Source organism: Hipposideros armiger, unplaced genomic scaffold, assembly GCF_001890085.2.
Source record: "Hipposideros armiger isolate ML-2016 unplaced genomic scaffold, ASM189008v1 scaffold_164, whole genome shotgun sequence".
NCBI lineage: Eukaryota > Metazoa > Chordata > Mammalia > Chiroptera > Hipposideridae > Hipposideros > Hipposideros armiger.
The window spans coordinates 1673361-1695978 of record NW_017731514.1 but is presented as its reverse complement, the minus strand read 5'-3'; the positions used below and the strand labels follow the sequence as shown (position 1 = coordinate 1695978).

Sequence of the window (22618 nt, the reverse complement as noted above, 5' to 3'; positions counted from 1 at the left end):
CCCAATTCCCCAATAAAAATCTTTAAAAAAAATAATAATAAAATGCGCGTTGCTTGACCTGCTTTAATGCTTGGAGAAGGGACATACAGAGGGGAGCCTCCTGGCTCTGGTTCCACCTGTCAGGACTGGGATTGCCGAGGTTCCCATCAGCAATACCACTTAGCAGTCTGCTACCAGCAGGGCCCATTTCACCCCTTTCCCAGGTTATGAAACAGGAGGGGTGGGTGGGGACCACACGCAGGAGAGCTGCAGCCCTGGGCTCCTCCCAGGCCCTGCACACGCCCGCCCCCAGCCCTGAGAGAACTCACGGGCTGTCCCATCTGCGGCTGCTGCTCAGGAGGCCTGGCCAGGCGCTCCAGACAGGCGGGAACCTGCTGGTGACTCGGTCCCCAGTGGGGCCACCACCCCCCGCAACCCCACCCGGCAGACAGCCCTGGTGGCTGTCCCAACCAGTGCAGCCAGCACTGTATTTTCTTTTTAATACTTTAAAGGCTTTTTAACAACCTGATAAAAACGACCTTTTTTTCTGTATTTACACTCACAAACATACAGCATACGACAGCAGGTCACTGTGACATACTGAGCCTCGTTTGCGTTTTAGTGCAGCCTCTGTCCTCGCTTTCTGTCTGCCCTTCCTTCTCCCCTACGTAACACATATCCTAGCGTTTTTTCTCCCAGTCTTCTCCGCTTTCACAGAACTAAATGGAAACATGCAGGTAGACACATGTACGATGCACACAGCATCGCCTGCTGCGGGTGGGTACATATTTATACAGGTAGGACTTTTTCTCAGCCACTGCGCTATGGGACTGGCTCATCTCCCACGCCTCTTCAGCACCCCTTCTCTCACGCACTCCTGATGGAAATCCCAGCGGCTACAATGCTGGCTCACGCCTCTCACCAGCGCCTCAATGGTGGTTTCTTTCCAGTCTTTGCTGTGAGAGACCCTGCAGGCGTCTCGGTGCATCTGAACTGTGGTCTCACTCCTGTGGCAGGTTTGCTGGTCAGAGGTGTGTGTGATTGGCTTGTAACGGATGCTGATAAATGGCTTTCCCAAACACACCACTGCAATTCGCGTTGCCAGCAGCAGCCGCCGCAGATCCAGAACAGCCCCCCCTCACCAAATCCCCACCAGTCTCCTATTTCTTGTTAGCATTTTCCTGATCGCAGTGGACGTGGGGGTCTTCTCAGACACTGACCACGTGAGCTCATTCAGATGGTCTCCTGTTCTGCATCCAACTATTTGTCTACTGATTTCATTTATGGGCACTTTAGCCATACCTAGAGAAGTTTTTAACTTTTACACTGTTAATTACAGCTACCTTTCTTTCATCTCTCCTGGGTTTTCAGCTGTGATTAGGGCTCCTGCCCTGTGATTATTTGGTCTCCTCTTCTAAAATGTTTTTGTTTATTTTTTTAATTTAGGTGTCTAATCAGCTGAGGTTTATTTCTCCTTGATATAAGATGGGTCCAATTTAATTTTCTTCCAGATAGATGACAATCTATTGCTTGTTTTTAAAAACTATCTAAATCCATAAGTGAAATCAGTCTACAGTTTTCTTTTTTAAGTGTTATCATTAGCTAACAGATTTGGCTATTAAAATGAACTAAGTAACTTTCCATCTGAAATAGTAACTTAGATTTTTAAAGGTTACTTATGACTCAGCTGTGACATCATCTGAGCCAGGCCCCCTTTTCAATCTTTAATCAACTTTCTAAGCTCTGATTATGGCTTCCTTCGTGTTCTCCCCTTTCCTTGGGTTAATTTAGATAACATTTTTTAGGAAATCATTTCATCTGGTTTTCAAATGACTGCTGGAGAGTCGCAGGCAGTGTTTCCTTAGAATGCCCTGAATCTGTCTTCTGTGTCTATTTCTTCACTGCAATCTTGTCTACTGGGCCGACTTCTCCCCATGCCACTTGGGGGCTCGGGACAGATGCGGCAAGGTCAGGTCCCTGGGACTCAGGCCGGTTATGAGACGGCCGGTCAGCCGCAGTGCCACCACCAACAGAAGTGGAGTACAGTGGCCTCTGGGGGCAGCAGGCCCTGCCAGGTGAGGCAAGAATGTCCGCTGTCCGCACTGTCCAAGACGGTAGCCATGGGCCCCAGAGGGCTGGTGAGCACTGGAAATGAGGCTGGTGCAAATGAGGAGCTGAAATCTGAATTTTATTTCAATCTCAATTAACTAGAATTTAAGTGGCCTCTTGGGCCTGGGCGGATGAGGCTGTCCTAACCTTCCTGCCTCCAACTCGGGACCCACAGACCCGTGGGCACTCTTCCCAGACTCCATAGCTTTAGGGGCTCCTGACGCTGGCCTTGCGCCTGTCACCCCCCCAACCCCAAAGGGCAGGTGCCCACCTGTGCTCACCTCAGTCCTGGAGGCCCAGAAGCTGGCTCAGAAGCGTCAGAGCAAAATTGGAATTGGGAGTGAAAAGAACGAGTCGATTTAAGGTCCCCACATTCCCAGAATCCCCAGCGTTTCCCAAAGCTCTGCGGTGACGCAGTGAGAGAAGGAAAGCCTGACGCCTATGCTTCACCCGTGACGTCTCCTTCAGACAAAACTTCCAGTCAAGGAAGCTGGTCACCAACATCTTCTACTCAGCGAGTCTTCCCGTAAATGTGTCCTGAGCACCTAGTGTGTGCCAGGAACTGGGACACGGTGACCAGCCTGACAGAAGGTCCCAGCTCTCAGGGAGCTTCGGCTAATGGAGTGTCAGATGGCGGTCAAGCGGCCAGGTACGCGCACGCTCTACATTCAGGTAGGCGGAGGTGAGGGGCGCTCTGAACAGCCCCAGCAGGAAAACGGACTGGAGTGATGGGTGGGAGGTGGGGCGCCCCATAAAGGCCCAAGTCTGGCCTCTGAACGTGGACTGCGTTCTGGGCAGGGGCAGCTCTGCCAGGACCAGGGCAGGACGGCAAGGACAGGCCTGTCTGCCAGACGGAGAAGAGGCCAGCGGCTGGAGTGAAGTGACAGAGGGAGGGGAGACGAGGAGTGAGAGGCGGGTGCACAGGCGCTTCGACACATTCAGTCTGTTTCTCAGGAAGCCTGAGTGTCATCGCTGTCACTGCGACCGAGGCCCTCGAGGGCAAAGCTGCGGGCTCTCCATGGGACCCAGTGACAAGGGTGGCACCAGATCCCAGAGCTCCTGACATGAATGCTTGTTACTGTGCAGCTTTGCCCGAAGAGCTCCGCCAGTGTGGGGCCCGCTCCTATCTGTCCGTCCGTCCGGTGTGACCAGGGTCAGGCCTCCTTGCTTGTCCAGGCCACCAGCCCGAACCCCAGGATGTGATGCCAGGTGAGTGACCTGGAGGAACGAGCAGGTGCCCTCCCTTCCTGTCAGAGAACCAGCAGGACAGCGTGGGGCAGGCTGCTGTCACTGTCGCTGTCCCGCCGCTCCTGACAGGTGACCAGATGAGGCAGCCTTTCCAGCGCAGGGTCTGCAGGAGGCTTTATGAATTTGAGACACACTTATTGCCACCTTTATTTCTTACCTCACTGCAGACTTTTTCCGGGGCTCAGAAGAAAGTTGCCGAGCAGACACGCACAGGGGAGAAGCCAGGACCCTGGGCACGGTTCTAGGGGTCATCAGTGGAAGACCAGACAGCCGACGGCCGGCAGGCGTAGGCAAGGCCGACATCCTCGCAGCGCTTACCAGGCTCTGTGAGGCCGGCCCTGAGGAGCGCCGCGCAGGAGTGCTGTGGACGGCCGCCCTGGAAAGACAAAACGGGTCGTAAGCACAGATGACCTGAAAAACGGTCCAATTTTTCAGCCAGTGTGCCAACACAGTAGAGAAGCCTACGGCTTCACCATGGAAGAGTCAAGCCAGCGAAGCCTGTTTGAGCTGTTCTCTGGCAGCAAGGGGCTGCCGCCAATTGCCGATACCCTGGTGGGGGCTCCGGCTCCTCACTGGGCAAGGCCCCGCCTCTGTCCTCACAGGTTCCAGGCAGATGTGACTGCGCTTCACAGGCAGGGCCGGAAAAACATCTCGCACTAGATCTAGGTCAGGAAGTGGCAAAACTGGGACTCCAGCCAAGTCAGAATAAGCGCATCAACCAGTGGTCTCCACCTGCGGCCCAGATCAGTCACCTCCGAGGACCCGCAGAGGCTGGGCTGCAGCCCAGGCCTGCTGAATCAGCGCTTCTGGGCTGGGCGGGCACTCACGACAGCTCCAAAGGCGGTTCCGCCATGTGGCCCCGCTGGAGAACCGCCCCAGGTCAGGGCCAAGAGTCGCGTCTACACCACAGGAGGAAAAGCCTGTGGCTATGGTAAACTGCCGTGGAGGTGAAAGTGGTGTCTGAGAGACTGGCGGCTGAGGCCAGACGTACGTGGCCAGGATGTGGGGTCACCGCGCCTTTGAGAAGGCGCTTTGAGAAGTTAGCAGGTGCATTAACTTGTTGTTACAGTAATAAAAAGAAGCAGACTAACACATTACCTCTCCACCGATGTGCAGGACTGTGGCCTCTGTGCCCGAGAGAACCGGGGTGTCGTGCTGTCTGGGGGTTCACCTGAGACGAGAGGAAGCGTGCAGTCAAACCCGGATCGAGCGGTAAGTGCATTGTTTGGGGCTCTTCACCCAACGGGCAATTCTCTACCTCCATTTCCCCAAGCTCCAGCGAAGTTGGTACAGAAAGTAGACAATGCTCAGACAAGCCCACAGGGAAGATAACCGGGGCCCAGGTGTCAGGAGGGGACAGCAGGTAGGTGTGAGGGCTGGAGCTGGTGCAGCCACACTGGACCATGAAGAGAAGCGAAGCAAAACAAGGTGGAAGAGGCCTGGGTCCCTCATACTGAGGCGAGCCGGCCAGCTCTGAAAATCTCCCTACTAGGCTTTTATGTGAAAGGGAAATAAACACCTATCCCGAGTTAAACCGGTGTTATTCTGGGCCTGTAGCAGAATCCAATCCTAATGCTTGTGTCTGCATTCCCACCACCCTGGCCTTCGTGCCGCTTCCTAACTTAGTTAAGTGTCCTTCACATCTTGGGGCCACTGCACACGCCATTTCCTGCCTGGAATGTTCTCCCTCGGGCTGTTGTAAAGGGTCAGGTCTCTGCTCAGTGTCACCTCCTGAGAGGGGCCTTCACTGACCAGCTTAGCTGAAAGGACCCCTCTGTCTAAATTCTCCTCACACACACACCAGTCATTATGACATCATCTCCTTTTATTTGCTTCATTATACTTACAATCTGTAAGTATACTCATTTGATGCCATTTCTTATCTTTTACTATTAAAAAGCAATTCCATGAGAGTGGGATCTGACTTACCATTACACGCCTCATACCTAACAGAGTGCCTGCCGCTGGAAGACACGCAGAGAACAGCTTGTTCTGGTACGAGCAGTAACTCGAAACGAGGTTTTCGGGCATTAAAGGCCGCCTGTCCTCTCCAGCAGCACTGCCAACGTCCAAACATACAAGCTGCCTGGCAGGCATCCACCTGAGAGAGGGGCCAGAACTGCCCTCTCCCTTAAACCAGCTCTAACTCTCTGTGTTCAAGAAACTTATTCGGTGAGGCGACCATGACCAAACACCCACCGACTCCTGCCAGGCACACCGCTGGGCTTTCTGCTCGGTGGCCCCGTCAGAACGCAGGTGCGGGAAGGGAGCCCCAGCAAGCTCGGCAGTCTCACTGATTTGAGGAGACAATAGTCAGGGTTCTGGGAGGCGGAGGAGGCTGGGAATGAGGGGAAGTGCTGGAGAGGAGGGAGCTACAGAGAAAGGCTCTAGGAATAAGAGCAGGACCCCGAGTCTTTGCTGCATAGTAAGCAGTCGCACGCGTGTCAGGCAAGACTCCAAGAGGCCGAGATAAGAACTGCTGGGGACGAGTGCCACGGCTCATGTAGGCCTGGAGCATACTCACAGCCGAGCAGCCAGGCTGCAGACCCGGGGACACACAGCACAGTCAGCAGACTCAGAAAGGCCACACGTTGGTGGCGGGGCTGACCTATGCCAAGAGTAAAGGCGATTTGAGAGTCGCCCATCAAAGCTTAAAAAGAAGCCTCGAAATTTGACCGCCTGCCAAAGCCAATTCAACTCCTTAAAGAAAAACAGCAAAATCCAAACATGCAAAAATGTAAAATTTACAAAATCTAGCAGACAATAAAAAATGATTAAACATGTGAAGAAGCAGGAAAAATGTGACCGTAACCAGGAAAAAAAAAAAATCAATCAATACAAACAGGCCCCAAAATGACAGGGTAGATGGGATTAGAAGAAACAGACTTTAAAACAATCATAAATATGTGCAAGAATTTAAAGGAAAACAAACACCATGGGGCCAAAATAGGGAAACTGTAATGTCAGAAATAAAAACTTAACTGGGTGGGTTTAATAGCAGATCCAACACACTGCAGGGAGAGATATGTGAACTTGAAGACATGGCACTAGAACCTATACAAACTGAAGCACAAGAAAAGAGGCTGGGAAAAAAAACAGAGCTTCCATGACCTACAAGACAACGTCAAGAGGTCTGTAACCCATGTACTTAGAATCCAGGGAATGAGGGGAAGCAAGAAGAAATATTCGAAGACATAACGGCCTCATTTTTCCAGATTTGTTTATAATTATCAACCCATGAAGCAAAGAAGCTTAAGAACCCCCGAGCATAATAAATACAAAGATCATTCGAAAGAATAATCAGAATGCTGAAAATAACAAAAGAAAATCTTAAGAGCAGCAAAAGAACAGTGAATGTGACACCAAGGGGAGAGGATGCAAGATAAGAGACCCACTGGCTTCTCATCCAACACACGCCAGGAGACACAGTTCAAGGACGCTCAGGAAACAGGAAGCGAAGAAACCAGCATCACCAAAACTAATGTTTTTAACTTTAAATATAATTTGTTCAATATTTTAAAAACATTAAAATATATCTACGACTTACCAGTAGCAAACTTAGGAATTTTAAATTGAGTTGTAGGGGTGGGCATAACCTTTGTCTTGGAATTCAGGAAAGAATCTCGCCTTCTTGTACTCCCGGTTTTATTCCGTTGAGAGTTCAGCCTTGGGCCTCCCTGCTCTGGAGTCTGGGGTTGGGGGAGAGCTGCTGCGCTGGGCGCTGTGGGTCGCTCCGCTGTCAGCTCAGCAGGCCCAGCGGCCCCCCGGCTCCGCCTGCACACAGCCCCAGGGCCTCCCTGCAGAGCCGGCCGCGGCACGGCGGATCCTGGTCTGCCCGACTGGCTGGTATCCGACAGAGGCCGGGAACCGTCTGCAGGAGTGCTTGGACGTTCACCTGATTTAGGTGGAAGAGGAGACATACAAAACCTGGTTACCACTCAAGCTTATGTTATTTTTCAATTATGAAGTTATTTAACAAACACACATGAGATACGCTATCTTTAGCATATCTACCTTAAAATGTTTTCAAGTGAAAAAAATTATTTATTTCCGTTACGATGATTTCCATACAAGAAACACATGGCAATAGGAACAATATTCTGTCTGCCCATCATGCACTATCCTCAAACACAGGGCAACCCAAGCTGCTTGTGGCTTAGCTGGGTGTATTCTAAGGGGCTGATTCTGGACACAGTTACCAAGACGAACATAAGTATACAGACACTCAGACTCTCCTATCTTCATCGATTATGTCAACAGCAGAAACCTACCCTAGGTGAGTGGATGGAAGTGGGTAGGCTAGTTACATACCTGTGATGAAAACAGCGGTCACTGCCCAAGCATTTCAGGGTGTGACAACCCCACTCACACCCAGAGTCCAGACATTTGGACGAGGACCTGAGCTTAGAATTCTCACCCCAAGTTCCGGCTTTGCTTTTCCCAGGGCGCCTTTAAAAATAACCACTTAGAGCTAAGCCAATGAAAAGCTAGTGACCTCCGCCCAGTCCCCTTCTAAGTACTAAGTGCTTGCTGCCCTGCTGTCTCTCCTGCTCGCTAGTGACCTGAGAGGGTGGGCTGCCTTTCCCCGGGCTCACTGCACCCCACCCCCATTTCTGGAATCTATAAGTAATAAATCTGTGACTTTACTTCCCTGTGTGGGTGTATTGAAACTGTGCCTTCAGAACAACCCCGAGTTTTTCACCTCCCCAAAGCAGGAGCTCAGATACTGAGGGAGCCTGTACCTCCCATTCATCAGGTCAGAATCTGCAGGTCCCCCAACTCAACGCCCCACCTGTCCTGGCAGGGAGGTGGGAGGGGAACAGGGAGAGAAGATGCAATTATTACGGTCCGTTCCTTTAAATTATAAGGAGGCTGGGTCACATCAATCATGAGCGCTATTTAAAATAGAAAGCAAATAAACAGGGTAAAAATACCCTGCTGCCAATACACCCAACATACAAGTCAATCTGGTTCAAGGTTTTTTTTTACCTGTTTGAGAAACAGCCCATTTAGTGGGCAGAGAGCACTGCATGTGACCAGCAGATGAAGGCAGCCGACAGGCGCCTGCCCTGCCAGGCTCAGAACGGTGCCCAGGGTGCTGTGCTCAGATCACCTGGAACGTGGGGGCCTCTGGGCAGCTTCCCCAGCCTCCTCCCTCCGACGGGTCGGGACACCCCTCCCACTATCCTTGAAGGCAACTGGGGTTCGCTAGAGATGGAGGCCCTCAAGGGTGCTTTTATCAAGAACATTTTCTTCAGATTTTCCAAGTCTTCATTTGCTCCTTTCCTTCTACAGACCAGCCTCTGCACAGATGGCCTTGGTGCTGGCACCAGAGAAGTCGTGGTTAGCCGTGACCATGTCGTTCCACTGTCGCCAGGGTCACCCTGCTTCTGTGGATCTGAAAGGGCAGGGGAGCATCTCCCTCAGTACAGCCTGGTCTGAAGAGTGCTGGACGCTACGTTTCGATTCAGTCTGCGGCCATAACTTTCACGTCTCCCCTTGAATGAAGCCCATCCAACTGGTTCAACAGTTCCCATGTCGTGCGCGGAATTCCTCTCTCAGCACTGGCATCCGAGTCCTGCCTTTCTGTCCCCGTGGCATCCAGTCCATCAGTAAACACGATGGGCGGTGTTTACTGATGTCTCCACTCGAAACAACTCCCGAAGGAGTGGCGGCCCAAAGCCTAGGAGCTTCCGAGTAAGTCAGAGTCCCCCGCTCTCCCGGCAGGGCGAGGCCTGGTTTGCTACTGCTTTGCTAGTAAGGTTCACCTGCGCCAGGTGGACCACAGACAATGACCCCTGAAGGGACTTTACACCATCTCGTCATAATATTAAGGGTGAGCGAGCGGAAGCGCCTCGTTCCCTTCATGTCCTGGATTTGGTCGTTCAGCCCCCCGCCCCCCAGCGCAGGTCTCCTGGGGCCACTTCATCACTGTGGCCAAGCACGGTGTCACCCACCAGCGGGCACCTGGGGATGGGCAGGACCGAGCAGCCCGGTGCCAGCAGACCCCCGTCTGCCAGTGAAAGACGTAGAGCTCTGAGCCCACAGATGCAGACGCGGTGGCGTGACGGTCATCAGCGGCCTCTTCCAAGGCTCCTGCCGGCACTTGGACACCTTTGGTCTTCCCGCCTCTTCCTTTCCTTCTAAGGCTTCATTTGTTCCTGACTTCTAGTGAGTTCTTCTCCACGAGAAGAATCTTTAATTCTAATGTTAGTGGCTTTGGGTGGCACTGAGTATGCGGTGTCACCAGTGGCTGTTTGCTGGCAGCACCGGGTCTCTTTGTTCCCTTCTTTCCCCCACTCGAGTTGATACAGGAGGCGCCCATTTCTTTTTCTTGCCCCAGTCACCCTTCTTGCCACCTCCAGGACCACGACAGCCACCCTGACTTGGACCCATCTGCTTCAGCCGCTCTGGTAAAAGATTCTTAAAGAAAAACTTTAAGAGAGTGACTAGTGACTAACGCCTCAGCTCATGCCACATAGTGTGTAACTGCTCTATCCCTCCCCACACGCCGTCGTAACTGACCCCAGTGATCCTGCTCTGGCGACGAGAAAGTACACACACCAGAAGCCCCATTCCACTCAACTCAACCTTCCCCAGGCAGGAATGCAGAAACAATAGACAAAAATGGCACCGATGCCCTGAACCAACACAGCAAAAGGGATGTCACAATGCCTAACGTGACAGAACCGCTCACTGAACGCTTGTCACATGCCAGGGACCGAGCTGCCACTTCACGCAGCTCTTCCCACGCCCACAAGAACCTGGCAAGGGAGGCATCACTCCCCCACCCACATCTGTAAAGATGCAGAAACCACTTCAGTTCTACTCAGATCAGTCTGACTCCGGGCTCATGCTTCTCACACTGTGCGGACTAGCGTCAGAGTTTACACAGCAAGTATCATCTGAAGAGGGCCTTTCCCTGAGGTTACCGGGGTTTCTTCCTTTTGCCACTAGGTGGCGTCCTTGGCTTGGTAAGAGTAAAAGGTAGAAAGTTTCAACTGGGTCGGGAGTGGGGATTTACATGACCATCCAGGAGTTACAAGGGTCATGTGCACTGAATCACCTGGCACCGTCCTATTCTAAAAACCCGAGTCTGATCACATGTCCCCTGAGGCTGGACTTGGCGTCCTTCTGCACACGCCCGCCCTGGGACTGCTCCTAGCGCCCTAAACTAAAACCACCCATCTGAGTGCTCTGCTCCCCAGAGGAGGGGACGCACCTTGAGGGCAGGGTCCCTGACACGCCACAGCAAGCCTTCCAGAACCTTCTGCTGAGCCTACGTGGTTCTGTGAAAACAGTCTTAGAACGACGGACAACATCCAAGGCCTCGCCTGGCTAGATGTGGGTCTGAGCAGAGATGCCGGCAGGCCAGCCTTACCTCTGCCTGCGGCTGGTTCAGCAGGCACAGTGGAAGTCACGCCCGAAACGGACCCACAGGAAGAGGACTTTCTTGCAAGACTGCCAGCACAACCAGGTGGTTTTAACAGGGATTTCTTCAGCTTCAACTGAAACAAAATGTTAAAAAATGAAATCATCGAACAGTCCATCATCTATCCATTACTTATTTCTATTATAATACAAAAGTACGGTATTAAAAAAGTCTTAATAATTTAATAATTATCATTCGAATATAAAGAAAAAAAAGGTCAAGAAGTACTTCTCTGGGCAGCCGAGTGGCTCAATTGGTTAGAGCACGTGTTCTGAGCAACAGGGTTGCCGGTTCGATTCCGACATGGACCAGTGAGCTACGTCCTCGGCAACTAGATTGAAGACAATGACTTGAGCTGAGCTGCCAGTGGGCGGCCAGATGGCTCAGTTGGTTAGAGCGCGTGCTCTTAACAAGGTTGCTGGTTCGACTCCCGCATGGGATGGTGCCTGTGCCCCCCGCAACTAGATTGAAAACGGTGACTGGACTTGGAGCTGAGCTGCGCCCTCCACAACTAAGATTGAAGGACAACAACTTGACTTGGAGGTCCGGGAAAAAACACATTGTTCCCCGAAAAAACACTATATAGTTTAAAAAGAAAAATGATTCTTCTCAAAAAAAAGTATTTCTCAAAGTTCCGCATGAGAAACAGCTGGGCAGGATTTCTGGGTCCCAGCCCAGGCGCCCGAATGAGTAGCTGTGGGGCCCAGCTTTCGGCAGCTCTTACACGTACACACAGCTGCTTGGCCCCAATGCTGGGAAATAAATAAATGGCAAAGATGTGGACGCTGAGTCGCCAGGCCTGAGGAGCTGCGGTTTCAAAGCATCGACACACCTTCTCATCCACACCAGGTCCCTGCGGGGCCGCAGGGAGCTTGTCGCCCAAACGGCTCCCTGGGGCAGAGGCCAGCCCCCAGGGCACGCCAGGCCTGGCCTTCGCGTTTCACCACGCTGCCTCTCCTGGATCAGTTTCGACCTTCCAACCTTGACTTTCATCCAAAGACATGTCCCGTGTACACACAGCTGCCGCCTAATTCATTCCCTTCCCTCACAAGCCACAGCCCACCTGCAGCCCGGCCAACCCACCTTGTTTGGAACAGGGAGCGTGCGCTTGCCTTGGACCAAGTGGCTGCCACTGGCTGGCAAGCTGGTGACATCCCGGGCAGCACTGGGCTTGTCAGGGGCCATGTCCCTGTGGAGATCCTTTTCATTTAGGATCTTCATCCTGGAGGGACTAGCTGGTTTCTCTTTCGTAGGCTGAAAAATTTTAAATTGAAATGTGAGACCTGTCCAGCCTTTAACAAAGTACAGACACAGTAAGGCTTCAACTTAGAGCAACCGCAGGCACCATCTATCTTCCCAGGGCTGTACATGTCCCTTAATTCATCAACGAGATTGAGAGGAACAGAGCAGTTCACTTCCTCCACCAAATTACCACGGACGAAAATGATGATGGAATATGCTTCCTCATTAAAAACAGGGTAAAATAACATCAAGACAGAGAGCTCATTAGTAGAAGAGAGATCCTCTGGAGCTATTCCTCCAGCGGGATTTTTATTTAAGGATGGTAATGAGGAGACTGGTTCTAGTTACGCAGATTTTAAAACGCAGTTCAGAAGGAGCCATTCATTAACCGGTCATTCCCTCCACCAGAGAAGCGGCTCGGCTGCAACAAATCTCCCCCGTCTAGTCCCGAGAGCCATTTTCCTTCGGCCAACAGTCAGACAAGTCATAAATTCCTGACATTTAGGTCCGAGGGCATGCTTGGGACTAAGCCGCGCTTATATAAATAACCCCTAATAACAGCAAGTTAACAAGAAGCAACAGAAGCTCATAAAGTCATGAAGATGAAGCAGTAAATTCCTTTTCCTTCATGTCATTTGAAAAATTGAGATATACCTCCCATAGCACAAAATTCACCACTTTAAAGCGTACACTTCAGTGGCGTATTCACATCATGCAGCCATCATTTCAGAACGTTTGTGCTGCCCCTAAACGAAACTCATCACCATTAGCAGTCACTCCCCAGCCCGGGCAACTGCTCATCTACTCCCTGTCTTTATAATGTGCCTGTTATGGTCACTTCATGTACATGGGATCGTACAGTAGGTGACCTTTCTTTCATGCCTGGCTCCTTTCACAGAGCATAATGTTTTCAAGGGTCGCCCGTTTTATAGCCTGTATCAGTGCTGCATTTCTTTTTTTTTTTTAATTTTTAAATAATTTTCATGTGATTAAAAGTGGTTAGCACTGCACTTCTTCAATGCCCGAAGTGTTCCATTGTCTGCCTAGCCCGCATTTTCTGTATCTGTCCATCAGTTGATAGACATCTGGGTTGTGTCTGCTTTCTGGTTATTACGAGCAGTGCTGCTGGGAACACTGGGGCAAGGGTTTACGTGCGGACAGATGTTTCCATTTCTCTTGGGTATATTCCAAAGTGTGCAATTGCTGGGTCATATGGTCACTCCACGTGTAACTGTTTCAGGAACAGCCAGGCTGCTTTCCACGGGGGCCGCATCATTTCACATTCATTCCCAGCAGCGAGGCACGAGGGTGCCAATTCCTGGGCCGCCTCTGGACTTTCTTGTTGCTACAGCCGTCCTAGCAGTTGCTGCGAAAGCACACTTCTAAACAGTGCAGTCAAGTGGCCCAGCTGTTTCTAGAGGCAGCCCTCACACGAATGCGGGTGTGCCTGAGTCACCCCAGAAGTGAGTGACTTTTCCCACAGAAACGTGGGGAGGGGTGGCAGGTCCCAAGGGCTAGAAGTGCGGCTCAGCTCTGTACAGCTCGCCCCTCGCTGAGCAAACACTCCGCTCTCGGGCGCCAGGTCATGGCTACGAGGAGAATAACAAGCCCCAGAATAGCCAAAATTATGTCACAATCCGTCTGCCCTAAGGCCACGTGTCACACACCACACCCAGCTCAACCTCATTCTAGAAACATCACTTTAGAAGTTCACATCCGAATGGCCTCCAGAAAAAGAACCCTGTGTGGTGGAGGGAAGGGCCCCAGCTACACTGGGGAAGCGCTGGCCGTCACACCTCCTTGGTCCGGGCTCTGCCCAGCGGGTGCTCTCAGCCTGGTTCAATTCTGGGTCTGACAGGAGGGGGTCCTGCAGTTCAGTGTGCACGTAGGGGGGGAAAAGCGTTTCTAGGCCCCTGCCAGGCGCTCTGCATCGACCTGGACCACTAACAAGCCCTCAAAGCATCGTTGCTCTGGCTCAGCTGGGGCCGGCCGCCCAGAGCAGGAGCAGAGCCGGGGAAGGCCCGGAGCGGCTGCACCCCGCTCCTCTGGCCTCTCTGCTGCGTCTCCTCCAAAGTAGGAGCTTCCTCCCTCCCCTGAGCACGCAGCCACATCAGACAAAAGCCGCCATCTGACCCCCACCTTCCCTTCCCCTAGGGCCCTCCCCCACAAGCCTCCAGGACCCCAGCTTCCCAGAGCTGGTGACCGCTCCCCAAAGGCACTTCCCAGGACAGCTCATTGCTTAATGCCAGTGAGGGTGGCAATCTAAACTAAGTCACAGTGAAGGAGGGTGACACGTGGCCATTGCAGGGGGGAAGGAAGGGGGATTTCCGGATGTTGCTTGTTAATGCAAATGAAATCCCTGACAGGTGAGTGCCAGTGTCCTAACAAAACCATATGAAAAATTCCAGACAGAATTTAGGGGTGCTTTTAAGTCATCCCATGAGCAAGACAGGCCTGCCCACGCCCCCCCACTGATGCTGCTCTCCCACCCCATGTACCCTCGGAGCAGCTACACCTCCAAGTTTTCCCCCGTTAAGGTTTCCATTATAGGGCTAAACCGAGAGGGCTGAGAAGCACACCCGATAAACGTGCTGGTCCGTGGGCTTGTCTACCTTGTCCACGGCCAAGGAAGTGCTTTTTCCTCGAATGGATGAGGCTCGGGGAGGCAGCAACTTGCTGAAGACCTTCTTCTGAGTCGCTGCCTGGCCTGGAAGGCGAACGGAACTTGGTTCCTCTGGCAAAGAAGAAGAAGACAGCGGTGGCCTCTGCGGCTGGGGGAGGCTGGCCTGGGCAGGAGCCCCCTGCTGGCCCATGCCTGAGGGGGGCTGGATTCCCGAGGGCGGTGGTCCCAAGGGGCTGTCCGCCAGGTAGTATGTCTCCCTTTTAAGTGACCTGGGGCTTTTCTTCATGTCATTCTCTTTGTCAAACAGGTGCATTTTTAACTTTGATTCCTGTATGAATCTCTCAACGCCCTGGCTCCAAAGGTCCTCAGGCCTGGCAGCTGGGGCCGCCTCGCTTCTGCTGTTGCTTTGTATCTGTAAGGCCAGCAAGTGAGCTTCTTTATAAACTTCCACAAACTTCTCCCCAGTGAGAGGGCTCCAACGGAAGTGACATTCCGAGGCTGGCAAGAGGGGTTCTGCAGGAATCTGGTTATTTAATTCTAAGCTGGTAGCAATGCATCTTTCTTTATGGCCAATGGGTCCAAAAAAGACTTCATCATCTTCATTTGCACTGTTTTAAAAGAAAAGGATTATTAATAACACTGGTATTTAAATAGAAGATTTTACCGAACGTGGTTATGCCCAAGGCAATGGAAGAAACGCATTTGTTTACCTTAAAGAAGACAATGAAAGATCGAAGTCAAATTTTTCATCGGCCAAAAGAAGAACGTCTGGGGGGAAAAAGTCTGCGTTACTTTAGGCTTGGGGCTGATAAAGAAAAAACATTACCGGTCTCTATAGCTATCAAAACTATTACAAAATTTCACTTCCGATGTGTAACTTACCATTAATTTAAGTCACATTTTCATAGAGGCCTCTAGGTTATCTTATTTTTTCCATTTTCTTTTTAAAAGAGCCTCAGCCATTCACTCAGTAACAGCTATCATCTCTTCTTGGGGCCACCCTGAACCCCCAGATAAACCTGCGTTTTGTGCCCCATCCATATTACCACCATAGTGCCTTCACCAGCCCTGTCTGTGTGTAAGCCTGACTCCCTCTAACAGATCACAGGCTCTGGGATGGGGGTCCCTGTGCTGGAGGCCCTCTCTTCTACTTCACCCTGCCCCTCCCTGGGGCTCCTGTACCTGACCTCTATCATGCACTAGCGTCCCTAGTCGGTAAATGTCTCCTGAGCCTTCTGTGGCCCCAACTAGACTATAAGCTCCCTCAAGACAACAAATTAACACTCTCCCGTATTTCCCAATGTCCAGCTAAGAGCCAGACACTGAGCAAATATTTAGCAAAATGCAATGAACTGATATTTCAATAAGTTTATACATAATTTCATGAATCACATCTTATTTGTGCTAATGAACAATAGAGCATGCTTATTAGCAAAACCATAAAATTTAAAAATATACTTATATTCTAATTATGTCCTAATTAGTCAATTCAATTAGCCCTAACTACCTAATCAAGGGAAAGGTAGAAAGCACAAATGCACAAAAGAAATAAATAGAAATAAGCAGAGAGGAAGGAAAGTAAGATTCATAAGCTAGTTTGCTCAACTCCATGCACGTAAAGCTAAGGACTTGGCCAAAACGGATAATTTTCTAGACAACAGAATTTATTTTTTGTATTTCAATTGATTTACTTATAAAACTAACTCCAGAAGAGATGAAAAAAATCCTAATAGTTAAATTGTAAAATAACTGGACAAATTTATTAAAGAGCTATTCTCCCCCTAAAAGCACAAGTCCCAGATAGCTTCGTAGGATAATTCTACCAAATCTTTAAAGAATATATAATTCCAAAACTATCTATGTTGCTCCAAAAGACAGAAAAAAGAAGCCTTCCTACTTACTTCCATAAGCACAGATAACCACACTGAAAGCCCATAAGGATTTCTCAATCAGGAAAGCTGCAGGCTAGTCTCAACATAATAATCCTAAATAGGAAGATTAGCCAACAGAATCCAGCAACACATTAAAAGGAGAAGAATCTATCACGACCGAGTGAGGTCTGACCAGGACTTCAGGACTACAAGATGGTTTAACTTCACACCATCTAGTAACATACTCCTTATGCACTAGGCCTAAAGGGAAACCCACACGATGGTCTCCATACATGCCGATAAGGCATACGATAAAATGCAACATACATTGCTGACTTTGAAATGCTTCATAAAAAGTAACAGGTATATTTTATCATATAAGGAAGTATCCAGCCCAACCCCAAACCCAAAATTAGGTTTAATGGGATACCATGAGAAGCATTCCTTCTAAAAGCCAGGGGCAGGGCCGGCCGAGTGGCGTGATGGTTAAGAACTGGCTTGGGACGCCAGAGGGCCCCGGTTCGGATCCCACATATGAGGGCCAGTGACACTGCCCTCCACAGCTAAGATGCTGAACAACAGCTCGACCTGGAGCTGGGATGCCCTGAGTCGCCGGTGGCGGCGTAGGCTGCAGCCCCTGTGGCAGTGGGTTGCCATGGGCTACCGTCTGTAGCCAGCAGCCAGCGTGAGCGGCCAGCAGCCAGCGTGAGCGGCCAGCAGCCGCAGTGAGCGGCCGTCCAGAAGCCGGCGACTGATATGCCTCACCCAGGAAGAGCGCAATGATGGTGCCGACTTGGGCCAGTGAAGCAACGTCCTCCACAACTAGATTGAAGAACAAAACGACAGCAACTTGTCTGTTCCCCTTCCCCCAATTCCCCAGCGCTGTTCTCCTCCCCGCAATTCCCCAATAAAAAAAAATCTTTTAAAAAAATAAATAAATAAAAGCCAGGGGCAAATATATTTTATCAGAGAGGACAGACTAACTTATGCTGAAGTAACAGACCATCCCCGAATCGCAAGAGGCTCCTAACAACGAAGCTGCATTTCTCACGCAAACCCTGTGTCTGCCGAGGGTGGGCTGGGGCCCGTTCCTGTCCTCCCCATTCCGGGACCCGCTGGTAGAGCCTCCCGCATCGGGAACACTGCTGGTCTCACTGCTGGTCTCCGTAGCAGAAGGGGAGGAAGCAGCAAGTCCCACGCTGACTCTTCAAGACCCAGAGGAGACACTTATCGCAACACTCCATTGGCCACCTTTTGGCCACTTTCCAAGCCAAATCCAAATCCAAGTGGGCAGGGAAGTACAGCTCTACCATGTATCCAGGAGAAAAACAAAAAACAAAACAGAGAAACACTGAGGAACAGCACCAGGGACTACCATCTACGTGTGTACATTAACCCCAGGCCAGCCTCAGGCCTAACGGAAAACTAAAGAAGAAATTCCATTAAAGCCAGGCACATGGCAATGACATCTACTGTCACCACAATTCTTAACATTGCTCTATTATGTATTAACCAACACAATTAGACAAAGGACAGAGAATTTGGAGGTAGATTTCTTTGTGCACAGATGCTGTGATGCACAAGAAAATCAACTGAAAACTATTATAAATAGACAAAGGATAAAAGCACATGGCTAAGGGCAAAATTATTACCCAGCAATCAATAGCTTTCAGATCTACAAAGAACAGGAGATATAATGGGACAAAATACCTCATTTACAGTAGCAGCAAACAACACAAAATCCCTGTGAAAAAACCTAACAAGAAATATGCAAGATGAATATAAAGAAAATTTAGTATATCATAAAAGTAACACAGCAAAGAGGAGAGGAAAGTGGACTATTCAGTAAATGGTATTGAGATAAACTAGATAACCCTTTGTGGAAAATATATATATATATATATTTTGATCCATATCTCATACCCTACCAGGACAAATTCCAAATAACTCAAAGAAGTAATTAAAAATGATAAAACCCTAATAGAACAATAATAAACCATGGGGAAATTATTTTATAATCTGGAGTGTGGCGGTCAACGACGCCAAACTAGAAGCCATAAAACAAAGGGTTGAGAGTCCAATACGTAAACAATGTTTTAAATCTCTGCTTGGCAAAAATCACCATGAGCAAAGTTAAAAGAAACTATGAATATGGAAAAGCTATTTGCTGCTCACATCGCAAAGGCTAACTCATGAGTGGTGCCTACAAAACCGCTAAAACAACAATTAACCACGTAATGGGAGCACAAACATAGGGTATGAACAGATAAAATTCACAGAAAATAAAATGAAATGTTCTTAAATCTAGGACAAGAAGTTCAGCCTCACTCAAAAGTAACAGTAATGAAAACTAAACAGCGTGAGATTCCACTTTTCACTTAACAGATTGTTCAAAATCAAAAAGTTAGATTCCTGCGCCACTGGGAAGGTGCCCATCGCTACAGCTCTACAGAAGCCGACCTGGCAGAACCTACCAGAGTAAACGCACGTGCTGTTTGGCTCAGCACAGCTACTGTGAATGCAAACCACAGACATTCACGACGTTATTTATTGCAAGAGCAAGACACAAAATAAATGTTCACCCACAGCAGATGAGATACAGTACAGGACAACCCCACAATGGAGCACTATTTAGGCACAAAAAAGAATAGTAACACTCTTCCTATGTTGATATACACGATCAGTCAGCTGAATTAGACGAAAAAAACGAGCTGCAGGGACAGGATTGTAAACGCTATAAAGAAGGGAGCTGCATTAAGAGCCGGGAAACGGTTGACCTTGAACTGGCTTGGACACTGGCCTGCACTCGCCCAGATTATGTCTGCAAGAACACCTGAGACACTGATGACATCATTGGGCTCTGCAGGAGGCAACGGGGTGGCGAAGGGACAAACATGAGAGACAGACATTTCACTTTTTACATGTCTGAACCTAGGAAGTCAATTATACAGGTCGCTTCTAGAAATTTCCCACTCTCTAGTATGGAAAAAGGAATCCTGGACCAGGAATCAGGGGAAACGTTTTCTACTACAGGCTCTGCAACTGGCTCCGAGCGAGTGACTTTGGACTGGCTGACTCTATCATTCTGTAAACATGGGCCACGTTCTCTAGTAGGCGCCAGGCAGACACGGGGTAAACAGTGCTGCCCTCAGGAGTCCACTGTCTAGTGGGGACACTGTGTGAAAGGCAGCACGGTGATAGGCCGAAGGGGAGGTGGGGACACCTCTGAGGACATCAAGTGTCTTTGAAGAACCGCTCAGAGGCCGAAGCGGCTGGAGGAGGCAGAAGCACAGGTAGGGTCAGAAGCCGAGGGTTTGCAAGCTGTGGTAGGGGCTTCATTTCCCCAACGTGCAACAGGGAAGTTCCTGCAGGGCTCTAAGCAGAAGGGTGGTGATCGGGCCCTGGCTGCCGTGCAGAGCATGTCAGGAGGGAGCAGGCAGGATCTACTCAAACTACAAATGCACACACTGACCAAAATGCAAAACAGACAAGCAGGCAGTGAAGAGTTCGTGTGGTTGCACCGAGGTAGTGACACCTGAGTGGAGCTGGAAAGAGGCAGATGGATCCAAAATATATGCTGAAGGTGGACATGACAGAAATTGATTTTGAATGAATATGGAAGCTTCAAAACTTGAACAGCCGGGTGAATGGATGGGCCATGTACTTACACGAGAAAGACACACAACAGGCTACCAATAGAAAAGGTGCAAGGGGGGCCGTGTTGAGTTTGAGGTGCCAAGTAGACAGGTGAACATACAAGTCCAAAGCTCAGAGGGGAGCTGGGCTCAAGACCAAACGTGGGCACCACTATGGGGTTTAAAGCCATGGGAACATCTCAGCGTCCCTGGGCAGGGCGCAGGAAAGAGACACCCCAGACCAGGTCCTGGGGAAGATCAGCTTCAGAAGATGGCAGAGGAAGGCAACTCTGCCGAGAGATGGAGGTATACCAGCCAGGTAGCAGGAGGAAAACCAAGATGCTTTGGAAGCCAAGCAAGCAAAGTTCCCAGAAGGAGAGAAAGTCAAATGTTATTGAGGTCGATTAAACGAGGACAGAAAAGTGACAGTAAATGTGGCACCAAAGATGTCGTCAGTGACGGATGAAAGCAGCTTGAACGGAGGGGTGAGGGGAGGAGGGGTTGGTAGGGTTGAGAGATGTGAAAAAAAAAAGCAAACAAACAGAGAAAGCTCTTGAAGTCTGGCTCTGGATGAGGCACCCTGCCACGGGGAGGACATGGGGCCAAGTGAGATAAGGAGTGTACCTGTTATGTCAACGATGGGTGACAGCTAACGGGCAGGCAAAACGTAAGGATGAGAAGGGAGGGCGACAGGAGGGGTGAAGTCCTCAAGAGAAGCAATGGGGGTCCAGCAAAGAGACTGACATTTGAAAAGGAGGGTACAACAGGAAGGAGAGGGGTGAGGCAGCCAACGACCTCCTCTGTACAGTGAAGAGTCCGTGATGACTGGTCAAGTCCCTAGGACGGTCTCTGCAAAATGGAGGTGTACCCCGTTTACCGGCCCCGCATGAGCATGGTGAGGAATAAAGGATAAAAGGGTGTCCCCATGCTTTAACAGACAAAGAGGGCACCGTCCTTAACTCATCTGGTGAGGCTGTACTCTCACCTGGACACTGAAACCAGACAGGGACAGAACAAGACGGCAACATTACGGGCCAGGCTCAATCCCAAGCATGGTCGCAAAGAGGCTCGACAAGTGTCAGCAAACGGCAACCAGCAACAAACAGAAAGAGAAAACACAAAATTCAATCCCACACACACACACACACACACGTGAGTGTCAACGAAGGGCCAGGTGGTGTTCTGGGCACTGGGGATTCTGCAGCAAATACAAGCGGTAAGAATCCCTTTTCAGGACGGGACTTGAAGCCGGGGGTAAAGGGAGATGGAGAAAACAGAAAAATAAAGACGTTAGATGGATGCAGACTCCTTGGGGACAGGGACCATGATGAGTTCCGTGGGTGCAGGGCACAGTGAGCACTGACTCTGAAGACATATAATACATTAACTCATCCTACGTCCCCACGGAGCTCCCTGAACAACGGCGCTGCGGTGACAGAGACGTACCGTCCTTCTTGGGGACATTCATCTCCGCTTCTCCTGCCTGGCTGGCTGAAGGCGCGTCGCCGCCGTGTCCCCCGTCCATGCCGAGAGCTATCAGGAAGTCACTGCAGGGAGGAGGGGGCCAGAGGTGAGCAGGGCTCAGAGCCCAGGTCCCCGGTTCCTCCGTCCCCAGGGACGCCCCCACCGCAGCACGGACAGGCACAGAGGGCGCTGGCGGCTCCGGCCAGGTCAGGGAGACGGGCGGCCAGAGGCCACCTGAGATGCAGCTCGAGACCCTCCGCGGGGCACCCCCAGCGCCCGCGCCTCCAGACTTGGAGCTCCCGGGGCGGCGCCGGTCCGAGCCAGGCCGGACGCCCCGGATGGGGGCAACGGAATTCCCAGCTCTCGGGCCGGACTGTGGGGGCTTTGGTTTGCCCCCACGGTGGCCAGGTCCTTAGGGCAGACGGGACGGAGAGCGCGAGGGGACCCCCACGGCCCCCAGCCCGAGCCCACACAGGGCACCTCACCCCTAAGCGGCTGCGACCGCCCAGCCACAGAGCCTCTGCCCCAAATTTAAACGAGCCGCGGCGGGCGCCGCGCAGGCTGCGATTGGCCGGTTTGAAAAGGGCTCTGCAAAGGTCGCCGTGCCCGGTGCACCCTGGGGGTTGTAGTCGGAGCGCTCCGGGGGAGGACGGTGGCGCGCGTGCGCACTGCCTCCAACTGCGGGTTGGCTGCGCATGTCCGAGGTCCGCTGCGTCCCTGCTGTGGCCTCGCCGCGCCCGAGGGTGGTTTCGTAGAGCACGTGCTGTGTGTACCTTCAGAGTTAGCATCTGGATAGCTGTGTGTGGCAAGGGACGTGATTCACGTATAAATGGAGAAAACTAAATTCCTACCATAGGGTGTTGATGTGAACGCCAAACGAAATAGGTGCATCTGCCTGCTTTGTAAAGCAATACGAGTCAGTTCCTAACACAGTACGAAGACCTGGTCCCTACCCCGAGGAGCGCGCAGGTGGCTCTCGGTGACCAGACACGCCGTTTTTTGCCCCTGGACCAGG

General features: G+C 50.9%; 1 protein-coding gene and 1 pseudogene across 2 annotated transcripts in view; both read right to left on the bottom strand.

Moving 5' to 3' along the window:
• The window catches only part of GTSE1 (G2 and S-phase expressed 1), a 24853-nt gene extending 2605 nt beyond the window's left edge, over positions 1-22248 (bottom strand). The window contains exons 1-9 of one of the 2 annotated variants that reach the window (XM_019651693.1): positions 22089-22248; positions 21586-21686; positions 15344-15401; positions 14623-15241; positions 11852-12022; positions 10718-10844; positions 6884-7231; positions 4435-4507; positions 3494-3712 (exon numbers count right to left, since the gene is read on the bottom strand). In XM_019651693.1, the coding sequence (XP_019507238.1) occupies positions 3494-3712; positions 4435-4507; positions 6884-7231; positions 10718-10844; positions 11852-12022; positions 14623-15241; positions 15344-15401; positions 21586-21664 (1694 nt within the window). In that variant the 5' untranslated portion in view covers positions 21665-21686; positions 22089-22248. The other variant, XR_002125047.1, reaches the window with a different exon arrangement.
• LOC109387627 (26S protease regulatory subunit 4 pseudogene) lies at positions 8626-10685 on the bottom strand (annotated as a pseudogene).
• Positions 22249-22618: the final 370 nt, after the last annotated feature.